The following is a 13,397-nucleotide window of genomic DNA, read 5'->3' on the forward strand; positions in this document are numbered from 1 at the left end:
AATTGGAAGGCCAGTAACTTATATTTTCTTTATTTGTTCCTTATAGCATTTAGCCAGCCTTTTTATGCACACAAATTTGCATCTTGGCTCTTGTTTCCTATTTCAGTTTTGTTTTTAATGTATATTTCATTATGTAGACTCAGTTTTAGAGCTACTTATGTTCTCATTGATCTGGGTCAAATCACTACTCAGTCTCAGGCTCCCTTTTTAAAAAAATTACTATTTTTTTTTTTCTTTTTGAGACAGAGTTTTGCTCTTGTTGCCTAGGTTGGGGTGCAGTGGCGCAATCTCGGCTCACTGCAACCTCTGCCTCCTGGGTTCAAGCGATTCTCCTGCCTCATCCTCCCAAGTAGCTGGGATTACAGGCACACACCACCATACCTGGCTAATTTTCGTATTTTTAATAGAGACGGGGTTTCACCATGTTGGCCAGGCTGGTCTCAAATTCCTGATGTCAGGTGATCCACCCGCTTCGGCCTCCCAAAGTGCTGGGATTGCAGGCATGAGCCACCGAGTCCAGCCTAAAAAAATTAATTGATTTTTAAAAAACTAGGTAATACATGCCTATGGGACCAAAATCAAAGGATACCAAAGGATGCCTAGCTGCCACCTCTCTGGACAGTTCTAGAGAGGCATTGGTTTCTAGTTGTCCTTCAAGAGATATTCTCTCTCTGGGCATGGTGGCTCACGCCTGTAATCCCAGCACTTTGGGAGGCTGAGGTGGGTGGATCAGTTGAGGTCAGGAGTTCAAGACCAGCCTGACCAGCATGGTTAAACCTCATCTCTACTAAAAATACAAAATTAGCTGGTGTGGTGGCGCACACTTGTAATCCCAGCTGCTTGGGAAGCTGCGGCAGGAGAATCACTTGAACCCGGGAAGTGGAGGTTGCAGTAAACCAAGATCACACCATTGCACTCCAGCCTGGGCAACAAGAGTGAGACTCCGTCTCAAAAAAAAAAAAAGATTTTTCTCTATATAAAATAATGCATGTATATTTCCTTTATTTTTATTCTTTTTTTTTTAAGTACAAATGATAACACTCATTAAATACTATTATGTATCTCTTTCTCAAAGATAATATTTGGAGACCATTATTTTATTCCATATGTAAATAGATTTCTTATTCTTTTTGGTCTCTGTATCATGTTCTCTTTTACAAGTTTAATTTATTCGAACATTTAGGATGGAAACATAGGCTTCTAGTCTTTTGTTATTATGAATTATACTGTCATGAATTTGCCTGTAAAAATATATATGCACATACGTATATATTTTGTGTGTCAATACCCATGCACACAAAAATTTGTATATCTGTAGCATAAATTCCTGGAACTGAAATTGCTGGGTTAAAGGTATATATATTTTAAATTTTGACAGTTAGTGCCAAATTGCTTTGTGTAAAAATAGTAATATCCATCAGTTCTGCATTTATGAATTTCACATCCATGGATTTAACCAACAGTGGATTGAAAGTACTTGGAAAAACAAATTGTGACTGTATTGAACATGTACATACTTTTTTTTCTTGTCATTATTCCCTAAACAACACAGTATAGCGACTATGTACATAGCATTTACATTGTGTTAGGTAGTACATGTAATGTAGAGATGATTTAAAGTATATGAGAGGATGTACATAGGTTATGTGGAAATACTGCATCATTTTATGTCAGGGACATAAGCATTTACGGATTTTGAAATCCGTGGGTGGTTCTGGAACCAATCTCCCACAGATATTGAGGGACAACTACTTTATTTGAATTGTTGTTTGTCATCACAAATTTCCTTAAGCTTGATCCCACCCTTGATTCCATAAGCTTGATTCTCCATGAAATATAAGTAAGATTTCTGTTCCTTCAACAATGGATGAAAGTGCTTCTTTCTTCATAATATAGTTAGATCGAACTTTTGATTTTTGAGAATCTGAAAGGTGAAAGTTCGGTCTCATAGTTTTAATTTGCCTTCCTATTTTAAGTGAAGCAATCAATCTTTTAATGTTGATGAACCTTTTTGTAGTTTTTGTGTGAACTAGTCATTCCCTCATTATGTCGTTTGCCCATTCTTTTACTGGTGGTGGTCTTTTACTTACTTCATATGTTAAGTAATTAATTTGGTCTGGGTCTGTGATCTATCTTATAAATAATATTTTCTTATTTACCTTTTTATTATTTAATTTTGAGTTTTTTATGTCGTGCAAATTTTTAAATTTTATATAGTCTAATTTATCAATGTTTTATGGCTCGGTTTTCTGGCATACTTAAGAAGGTCCTTCCATTATTATTTTTAAAATTCTCCTTTTTGAAATTCTTTTATGGTTTCTTCTTTTTAAATGTTTAAGTTTTCTATTCATCTAGAATTAGTTAGTGGAAGAAATGAGATAGTGATCCAACTTGTTTTTTCCAAATGGCTCTCCAGTTGTCACAATACCATTTACTGAATTAGTTTTCTATTACTCACTAATACTTAATATTACTGTGATTATTTACTCAGCTATGTATTTGGGTCTGTTTTTAGACTCTGTTCTATTCAGCCGATCTGTTAGTCTATTCATTTATGTTCACAGTTAATTACTCCAACCTTATGATATGTTTTGCTCTTTTATAAAGAAGCTAGTCCTCCCTTCTTTATCAGAGTGCTCCTGACTTTTCAAAAGCATGAATTTCTTAATCTGAAATGGGAATAACTACTTCACAGTATTTGCTGTCTTTTCCTATAAACCATTTACTTTGCTATCGATTAATTACTGTTTGGTATTACTATAATAATGGAAAAAAAATATTATTTCCAGGTACTTTTGTATGGACCATCTGTTTAACTTTCATATTTTGCTTCTGATCATTTTCCTTCAAAGGGCCTAACCATATGCCTATGCAGGGACCTGGACCCAATCAACTCAATATGACAAACAGTTCCATGAATATGCCTTCAAGTAGCCATGGATCCATGGGAGGTTACAACCATTCTGTGCCATCATCACAGAGCATGCCAGTACAGAATCAGATGACAATGAGTCAAGGGCAACCAATGGGAAACTATGGTCCCAGACCAAATATGAATATGCAGCCAAACCAAGGTAACTAAGCTTTATGCCCTTCTTGACTATTAGCCTTTGAAAAGTAAAATGATTGTTGTCAGTTCCTTAGCTGGTTCATAAAAATAAAAGTTTAAAGTGAGTGACAGTCATGCCCATAAAAAGGAGATGTTGAGTTTGAAGCTAGTTTAAATCTCTTTGCTCAATGTAGCTTTTTAAGCTTATTTATTTTTATGTCTTTTGGACAGTTTGTTTGTGGTTCTATATTACTGAGAATTGTTTTTTAAAGCCAGTCAGTGAAGAACCAAACATTTGGTTTAGCTAGAAAGTTGAGAAAATAAACACCTGCTCCTTCATTTTACTTATTAAGGATCTGTTAATTTATATGAATTCCCCTTGATTTATATGGATGTTTTCTGATGCTGTGTTTCAGCGTTAAAAGGTAATTCTAAAATAATTTACCATTAGAATGTTCAGTGGAGGTGCTGCTGTACTCGTCTTAGAGTGGTGTAAGTCCATTAAAGTTTATTACCAATCTCAGAATGAAATTGTACCATGTTTCTCTTTTAAGTATTCTGTGAATAATAACTAAAAGCCAGTAAGTGGCGCTCTGGTCTGCTAATTGTCTGTTAAAACATTTGGCATATTTCCAGCTTAATGCTATTTCAGTTACAAAATGTAATTAAGTTAAGACTGTAAGATAGAATTAAATGTATTTGGAATAAAATTTTCTAGATTTTGATTTATAAAATAAACAGAGCACTAAAATGTACCCAGATAAAAGAAGTTAATCTGTTGATAATTCCTTATGATGAAATAATATAATTTTAAAATAATACAGATTTTTAATAATTTTCATGAGATGTACTGAAAGCAAAAGGAGATAATAGAAAAAATTGCCAATCATTGTAGCTTCACAAAACTGGCACTTGTTACATTTTTTTCCCCCCAAAGTTACTTAATGCTTATGGTAGAATTATTTTTTTGTTTTTATTAGGTCAATTAAAAGTCCAAACAACAGCAAGATCCAGTCAGTGCTAGATCAGAAGGGAGTTCATGTGTTTCTCTATACAGTTTGGTTACCAGGAGAGAGAACAGGAAAATTGATGATTCTGACAGCAACTCCATTAATGATGGCACACTTCTTAGAAACCTATAGTTAAGAAAAGGTATGGTGTGCACAAAAAATGGATGTTGCTGCAGCATGGTTTGATATGACATAATAAGATTTGAAGAAAAAAATAATGCATACAGCAATGTGCATATTGACTTTTTGGAGAAAAGTATTGAGGTGTTTATAGAAATTTTTTGTTCTTAGGGACCAACTTTCATTTTTAGAAATGTCGTATTTTGTAAGTATGTGTAGGTCTTCCTTTTACTATAGTACAGTAGTTATATCACTTTTTGCCTTGTTCTCATAGTTTATAAATTTCTTTTTTATTTTTATTTTTTGTATTTTGTTAAAAGAATAGAAACAACGTCTTGGTATGTTGCCCAGGCTGGTCTTGAACGCCTGGGCTTAAGTGATCACCTGCCTTGGCCTCCCAAAGTCCTGGGATTACAGGCATGAGCCACTGCACCTGGTCAGTTTATGAATTTCCTAATAGAAAATAGACTGTACAGAAATGACCAGGTAGAGATCTGAAGAGATTAAGGACAATTTTCAAAAAGAAAATATGGTTAAAATCATTGAGGAAATTTTTATTGTGTTTTTTTTTTTTTTTTGAGACGGAGTCTGGCTCTGTCGCCCAGGCTGGAATGCAGTGGCGCAATCTCTGCTCACTGCAAGCTCTGCCTCCCGGGTTCACGCCATTCTCCTGCCTCAGCCTCCCGAGTAGCTGGGACTACAGGCGCCCGCCACTACGCCTAGCTGGTTTTTTTTTTTTGTATTTTTAGTAGAGACGGGGTTTCACCGGAAATTTTTATTGTTTTAAAAATCTCGTTAGGACAAATAAAAAACTTCATTTAAATTTTGATATTTCAGAATCAAAAGAACACAAAATTACAGTTACCAAAAAAGAAAGTTATACAGTATTCTGGCAGCATCTACTTTTTTAATCATATGAGTTTCTTATAAAAGCATTTTAATTATATGTTACCTTTTAATAAAGAAGTTCATGGTGAGTTTTATTAATGAATTTTTTTACGAGATGCTAGAGGATGATCAAAGAGTTTTATTAATGAAGTTTTAATATTCATTTCATTATAAAACATTTTCTTAGTTTTTGTAAAAATAAGCTGAATATTTTACTTTAAAAGCTTTTGTTTATTATTATTTATTTTTATTTGTTTTGATTCAGCAACTAAGCTAGTATTATTACAAAATATTTTTCTCTGTGTTCTCTTAGAGGGTCCATTGCTTCCAGGTGAGCAATTTAGCACAATTTTTTTTTTTTTTTTTTGAGATGGAGTCTTACTTTTTGTCGCCCAGGCTGGAGTGCAGAGGTGCAGTCTCGGCTCACTGCAGCTTCCGCCTCCTGGGTTCAAGTAATTCTCCTGCCTCAGCCTTCCTAGGGGCTGGGATGACAGGCGCCTGCCACCACGCCCAGCTAATTTTTGTATTTTAGTAGAGACATGTTGGCCAGGTTGGTCTTGAACTCCTGACCTCGAGCCATCCATCCACCTCAGCCTCCCAAAGTGTTGGGATTACAGGCGCGAGCCACCACTCTGGGCCCAATTTTTATGTTAATTTGTTTCTTAAACTGCTGGCAAAATGTTGCTTAAGTATAATAGTCAACCCACCATATACTTTCCCATGTTATTGTCACTGTTACCCAGATAAAAGTTTATTTTTTTGTCATTTTGAACCTTAAGAGAAAGACCTGGCTGGGCGTTGGCGCCCTTGCTTGTAACCTCAACACTTTGGGAAGCTGAAATGGGAGGATCAGTTGACCCCAGGAGTTGAAGACCAGCCTGGGCAAGATGGCGAGACTTGCATTTTTTACAAAAAGAAATGTAAAAATTAGCTGGGCATGGTAGCTTGTGCCTGCAGTCCCAGCTACTCGGAGGTGGAGGCAGGAGGTTCACTTGAGCACAGGACTTCGAGGCTGTAGTGAGTTTGCTGGTGTCACTGCACTCCAGCTTGGGTGACAGAGCAAGACTGTCTCTAAAAAAACAAAAAGAGTAACTCCGGTTTTCAGCGTAAACCACCATTTTCCTACATAAACTTATTTGCGTATAGAGCATAAACTTCGCTAGAATTCAGCAAGCTCTATAAAACCAGGATGTGTGTTCTCTGCTATATCCCAAATGCCTAGAAAAATATCTGAGGATGGACACACAAAATCTTATTTATTTCTTTCATTTCTTCAGTAAAAATGAAGTGTTATATGATCACCTGTCTGAAAAATGTTTATTTAATAAAGCAACAAGTACATTCAGTGTATGAAAAGGCAAATTATATAGAAGGTATTTCTGAAGATGTTATATTGGACAGATATCTGTGTATTTTTCATTATCAGGCATTAGTAATTATAGCTTTCCACATTTAACAGAATTTTACTAATTATATATTCAAATATAAAGAATTTTACAAATTTTGCAGAGCTTGTGTTAAAGAATATGTTTTGTAAGTTCCATGTGTCTTTAGATTTGGATATGTCTTGGCCCCCTGTAGCTTACTGTATGCAGGATCTTTGACTAAATTACTTAATTTCTCTAAGTAAGATTAAGTGAAATGATGCATGTAAAAATCCTGACTTGGTAATCATTTGCATAATTTTTATAAAATCAGTTGGTCAATCAAGCTTTTTTAAAAAGGTGAACACAAAAACATTTGAGATTGATTTATCAGCTACTGTCTTATTTTAGCCACAGCATCTAATTTATTTCTGGTTGTTTTAATAGTATTAAGAAAGTGTTGATTCACATGGCTAATTTGCAAATGACAATATCTTCAAAACACTGTGCTTTCTATCAGTGTACTCTTTGGTTAGACTGACCCAGAGGCTTGTCATGAAAGTAGGAGGACATTTTTCTTTCAATACCTAAACTGTTCACATTCGTTATATAAGTATGAAGGGCAAAGAGTGTGTATTGCCACAGCTGAGATTGTTTTCTCTTATTAGTGTCTTATTATCTCTTACTATTACACAATGGATTATTAAGAGATAGACCAAAAGGAGGTGCTTGAAATAAGCCTAGCATTTACTTTTACATATGTATTTTTACATGGTAGTTTATTTCCTTGTACCTCTGCCATTCGTATATATAGATCTTTCTCATTTTTTAAATGGCAACATTCTTTGTATGGATGTATTATAATACAACAAAGCCATATTCACTTTTGATAGATGTTTCTAGTCTTTTACTATTACAAATACTCCTGGAAAAAATGTCTTTGTACCTAGTCTTTGATTACTTGTACAAGATTTTTGTAGGATAAATTCTAGAAATAGAATTATTAAAATATGAATTTGAGACATTGCCAAATTGTTTTCAGTAAGGGTTGCATGAGGCCACATTCACATTCCTACAGCATATAAAAGTGCTTATTTTACTACATACCTAGTGACAATCTTCCTATTTGCTAAATATGTAGGGGAAAACTGTAAACTTAATTTCTTCAATTATTAGGTTGCATAACTTCATATGTTTATTTGCTGTTTGCATGTTTGCAGGTTTTCTATGAATTGCCTGTTCATGTCATATATTCTGTGGTTTGTCTGTTATTGAAGGAGTTGTTTATAGGTTAAGTCTGTTTGCCTTACATGAATTTCACATGTAAAAACATTTTGTTAGTTTTAAGAGATAGGAATTTAACTTTTTGTTGTTGTTGTTTTTTGAGACGGAGTCTCGCTCTGTCGCCCAGGCTGGAGTGCAGTGGCACGATCTCGGTTCACTGCAAGCTCCGCCTCCTGGGTTCATGCCATTCTCCTGCCTCAGTGTCCCAGGTAGCTGGGACTACAGGTGCCCGCCACCATGCCCGGCCAATTTTTTTTGTATTTTTGGTAGAGACGGGGTTTCATCGTGTTAGCCAGGATGGTCTCAATCTCCTGACCTTGTGATCTGCCCTCCTTGGCCTCCCAAAGTGCTGGGATTACAGGCATGAGCCACCGTGCCTGGCTGGAATTTAACTTTTTAAAATAGTTTGTTTTAGTGATGGGATTCTGAAATGGTAATATTCATGAAAAAATGTGATTATTTCCCAATTATATCAGAACTTTGACCCAGCATTTGCTAAGTTATGGTATTAATAGATTTACTAATTACTAGTAAAATACTTTGGAAGGTTCAGCATGCTTATTAGACTATTAAAAGGCCTGAGAAGATTTTTATTAAAGAAACTGATTTGATTTCAGTTAACATGAATATATTACCATGGAGCGTTTCTTCTTCTTTTTTTTTTCTTTTTGGCATATTACTTACCAAAGGTAACAGCTAATATTCAGTGAGTACCTGTTAGTGCCAGGCACTAACAGAAACAAAACTATCAAAATGCTTTGCATGTCTTCTTTAATTCTCACATCCTTGAGGTAGTAGGTAAGATACTATTACTATCATTCTGTGCATGAGGAAACAGACATCCTATGGAAATACAGGCAGGCCTTGCTGTATGCAATTCTGATATACATGAATATCAGTTACTGCAGTTAAGCTAAATACAGGCCTTGTTATATGTGATTCTGATATACGTGAATATCAGTTACTGCAGTTAAGCTAAATAACACCTGTTCCCCCAGCACCACCATTTGAATTTCAGTTACCATAGTACATTAAGAGTAATTGTATAAAGTATGAACTCTTAGCTGCTCTTTCTTCAGTCTACAAATCACTACATAAATAACAGATGCCTGTCATGATAAGTGATGGGTGTTACTTTTAGATTTTGTCAGTGATTGGTCACTGTGCATCTGTCAGTTAGTTCATGCACATACGGCAAAGCTTGTTGTTGTGTTGCTTCCTTGGCTTCCAGCAGTAAACCTCTATGAGATTTTACAAACCTGGATAATTGAAAGAGGGACTTGGCCAACGTAGATAAAAGTGCAACAAAGAAATGAAAAGTGATAATGCTGGAAATGAAATCCAAATTCAGTGTAAATGGAGTACTAAGAAATTGCTGACTGTGGGAATGTTGACATTGCTGCCATTTCAGAGAATCTGATTATGCCCTGCAGGTGCTTAATGAAGGAGAACTCATTGATACAAATGAGAGAAGTAGTTGTGATGAAAAGGATGAAGATGTCCCAGAGGAAGCAAGACTGGCAAAATATTTCACATTAAAGAAATTCTTGGAAATACTTCACAACTTTGAAAGTGTAAAGGATAAAATGTTGGATGCCAATCCAAACTTAGAAAGGAGTGTGACAATTTGCTAAGCCATGGAAAAGAGACTTACTCTAAATCGTCATATATACCATTAGGAGAAGGGAACTACCTTTTCAAATTATTCTTGACAGGATTTTTACAAAGAAGTGAAACACTTCAATTCTCAGTGTTTCTTTTTTTTTCCACTTTTTTTTTTTTTTTTTTTTTTGAGACAGAGTCTTCCTCTGTCACCCAGGCTGGAGTGCAGTGGTGCAATATTGGCTCATTGCAACCTCCACTTCCCAGGTTCAAGTGTTTCGATTCTCCTGCCTCAGCTTCCCGAGTAGCTGGGATTACAGGCACATGCTACCATGTCCAGCACATTTTTGTATTTTTAGTAGAGATGGGGTTTCACTATATTGGCCAGGCTGGTCTCGAACTCCTGACCTTACGTGATCCGCCCACCTAGGCCTCCCGAAGTATTGGGAGTACAGGCGTGAGCCACTGCGCCTGGCCAATTCTCAATGTTTCTAATGTTTAAAATTACAGTGAATTAAATATTTTCTCATTTCCCTATGTATTTTTAACTGACAGAGTTGTCAATGTTTTGACCAAAATTTTAAAGACCATGGAATAATTATGATTTTTTTCCTTACTGATTATTAAGATCATTTTGCATGATTTCAGCTTGCATGATCATTGATATGGTCTGATCCTACTATGCAAAGTGAAGACTATAAGGTTTTATAGACACTTTGGGAAATGCTAGTAAGTTCCTAACAATATAAATGTTATTATAAGGTTAAAAGCTCCTCATTTATCTTAAGGATTCAGATACAAATATGTCAGATAATGATAAGTGTTATGAAGAGAAATATGCAAAGGAAAAGGAAAAAGAAAAATAAGGATGTATGCCATTTTAGGGTGGTAAGCAGATACCTAGAAAAAGAGTGTGGCACAGGCAGATGGAACAGCAAGTGTGCACTGGAGCATACTTGGTGTGTTTGAGGTATAGCAAGGAGACCCGTCGAACTGGAGCGGAGTGAGTGAAAGTGGAAAGTCATAAGAAATAAGGTCCAAGAGATAGTTGAAGGCTAGGCCTTGAAAGTCTTTTAGTCCATAAGGATTTTAGATTTTATTCTGTGGAAGGAGATATACTGCTGGAAAGTTTTGAGCACTGGAATAACATGATCTGAATATATGGTTTTCAAAAAATGCCTTTGGGCAGCTGTATAGAAAATGGGCTGTAATTGGGCAAGGGTGAAATAGGGAGACCTGTTAAAAGGCTCTTGTTGTATTTAAGAGATGATCGTGGCTTTAAATAGTGTGATAGCTATGGAGGTAATCAGAAGTAGTCAGTTTTGGGATATTTACCATGTATTTTGAAGGCAGAGCGGATTTGCTGACATCAAATGTGGAGGACAAATGCAAAGTTTGTGTTGTCCTCTCCTTGAACAGTCAGTATATGTTGTGTTCCTCTCGCAGATATGTGATGATACGCACAGGGTGTATTGCTGACCAGGGGAGTTTCCCTTAGCCTTAATGTTCAGAGTTTTTATCGGGGCTGTATTTTGTAGATTTGATTAATTGCTTGTCCATGTGGTTGATCTCAGTCTCCAATCTCGATCCTTTACCCCCTGCTTGACCCAAAACCCCCATCCAGGATGAAAGGAGCTACAGGAAATCCCAATTAAGTAAATTTACTAAATTTTTCTGATTTTTTTCTGATTTTAGTAATCAGTAAATATTTCTGATTATTAAAATAACTAATGTTAAATTTGAAAAATCTTGGGTTGGGCAGGTGTGGTGGCTCATGCTTGTAATCCCAGCACTTTGGGATGCCGAGGTGGGTGGATCACCTGAGATCAGGAGTTTGAGACCAACCTGGCCAACATAATGAAACCCTGTCTCTACTAAAAATACAAAAATTAGCTGGACGTGGTGGTGTGCATCTGTAGTCTCAGCTTCTCGGGAGGCTGAGGCAGGAGAATCGCTTGAACCTGGCAGGTGGAGGTTGCAGTGAGCCGAGATTGTACCACTGCACTCCAGCCTGGGTGACAGAGCAAGACTCCGTCTCAAAAAAAAAAAAAAAAAAAAATCTAAAAAATATGAAAAGCATACAACATAAAATAAAAAACACCTCTTACTTCACTATATTTTAAATTATTAGGCAAATTCACTTAAGTGTAGTAGCCTATACTTAGAATCCTTTAAGCAGTACTACTTATAATTACATAATTTTAAGAAATATGTATTATTTTTCTTTAGACTCAGTTCTATGAAGTGAAGAACTGTGTCTTGTTCTGTTCACTGCTTTATCCTATTTGTTGACTGATTAGCTAGATAGGTATCCTCTTGCTATAACAGTGTCCCCTGAGGGACAAAATTGCCCACAGTTAAGAATAACCAGCTTGAAGAAATGGTTAGTATGAATAACTGTGTGTAAAGATGGTCTGTGTCACTAAAGAAACAAATGACAATAACAAAATTGTTATTGATATTATTTTTAATACCTTTTGAAACTTTTATGAGATTTTTTCTAAAGTTTTAACGTTATGAAAGATTTTGTATCTCTTAATGAGCTGGTGTTCTCTTTACTAGCTAGAATCATGTTTCCGTTTTTTCATTGGTTGCTGGGAAACTCAGCTAAATTTGTGCTTGGCTGCAGTGACCTTACTGAACTGGGCTAGTCATCCTACATTTTCTTACTTGCTCTTGTTCTTTTATCCTTGATATTGTATCCAAACATCTTATTAACTACTAAAAATTCTTGATGTGGACAGGTGTATAATTTAGGTAAGTAAAGAATCCTATTCTTTTTAAGCAGCTACTTAAGCAGATAGTAAGTTAGCTAATTGAGTTTTTTGGAATACAGGGATTCTTGCAAATAAATTATTAGAAATAACTCCAAATAAGAGCTATAATTGGGTTAGTTTGAGATTAAATGGTTAAGGAACAAATAGTAAAATGTGAGCAGTAAATGATGAAATATGAATGTGAAAATAGGCCTGAGGAGGATATTATCTATGGAGTTTCATGGTCTTAAGCTTGTAAAAGATAGGTGGGGTGAAGAAATTTCTTATATTTTAAGATTTTTATATTACAGTGATAGAGATGTATTATACAGAACTGTTTTCATGGGAGATAGTGGCATGGGAAAAGTATGATTTGAATTTGGAGAGGAAGTATACATAGTGATTAAGAGCATGGGCTTTGGACCATTTAGCAGCTATGCAACTTTAGAGCCTTTTGTAGCAGTACAGCTTTGGGTAAGATCCTTAATGTTTGTGAGCCTTAAATGTTATTGTCTGTGAAGAAGTTGATAATAATACTACCTGTTTCATAGGGCTTTGGGGAAGATAAATAATACAGGTAAAGCTATTAGCTTAGTGCCTGGCTAATAATGTGTTCATTAAATGTTAGCTGTCATTTTAAACAATATTATTTAAAATAATTTGTAGATTAGTGATACAATTTTTATAAAATTTTAGTGTATTGGTTTGTATCTGAAGATGTGAAATACATGTGTATATGTATGAATGTTCTATATATATAGAATATTTGTAAAATTACATTATTCAGAATTGACAGATTAAAACAATGTTTTCCTTATAGTTAAGTATTTAAAAATTGTTTTTTTCAGTCTACCTAATTGTATGTCACTATAGACAGTGGCAGTGCTCATCACATCTCTATATCACTATGGCTCCTAGCCTGGGGTGTTGTACCTAATAAGTACTCAATAAATTTGATCCTTGACTTACTCTTCAAAAAAAATTCTTTTTTTTTTTTTTTTTGAACACTGACTTAAGATAAAATTAAGTATTAACCATCTCATTGGAGAAAAGAATTCCAATAATATAAAATATGGTAATTTGGGAGGTTTTTACATGTGTTTAAAATAAAAGGTGTTATTTTCATAGAATATCTGTTAGAATATAAAACCCAAAATGGGAAGAAATAATGTGCTAATGACAAGTGTTTGTTATATGCCCTTGCAAAACGCTTGCAAAAATATATTCTAGGTAATTAAGACATCAGTAGGGTCTTTGCATATGTATTATCACGCTTTGTAGTGCGTCTTAACATCAAAATGGCTTATGTAAAAGATGAAGAATA

The 13,397-nt window shown here is 35.1% G+C and overlaps 1 protein-coding gene across 3 annotated transcripts in view; it reads left to right on the forward strand.

Annotated features, from left to right (window-relative positions):
* SS18 (SS18 subunit of BAF chromatin remodeling complex) overlaps nucleotides 1-13,397 on the forward strand; it is a 74,645-nt gene that overhangs the window by 34,942 nt on the left and 26,306 nt on the right. For all 3 annotated transcript variants that reach the window (XM_012506381.2, XM_030810625.1, XM_030810624.1), the window contains one exon: nucleotides 2,853-3,074. In XM_012506381.2, the coding sequence (XP_012361835.1) occupies nucleotides 2,853-3,074 (222 nt within the window). The remainder of the gene's footprint in view (nucleotides 1-2,852; nucleotides 3,075-13,397) is intronic.

Source organism: Nomascus leucogenys, chromosome 4 (genome assembly GCF_006542625.1).
Source record: "Nomascus leucogenys isolate Asia chromosome 4, Asia_NLE_v1, whole genome shotgun sequence".
Taxonomy (NCBI): domain Eukaryota; kingdom Metazoa; phylum Chordata; class Mammalia; order Primates; family Hylobatidae; genus Nomascus; species Nomascus leucogenys.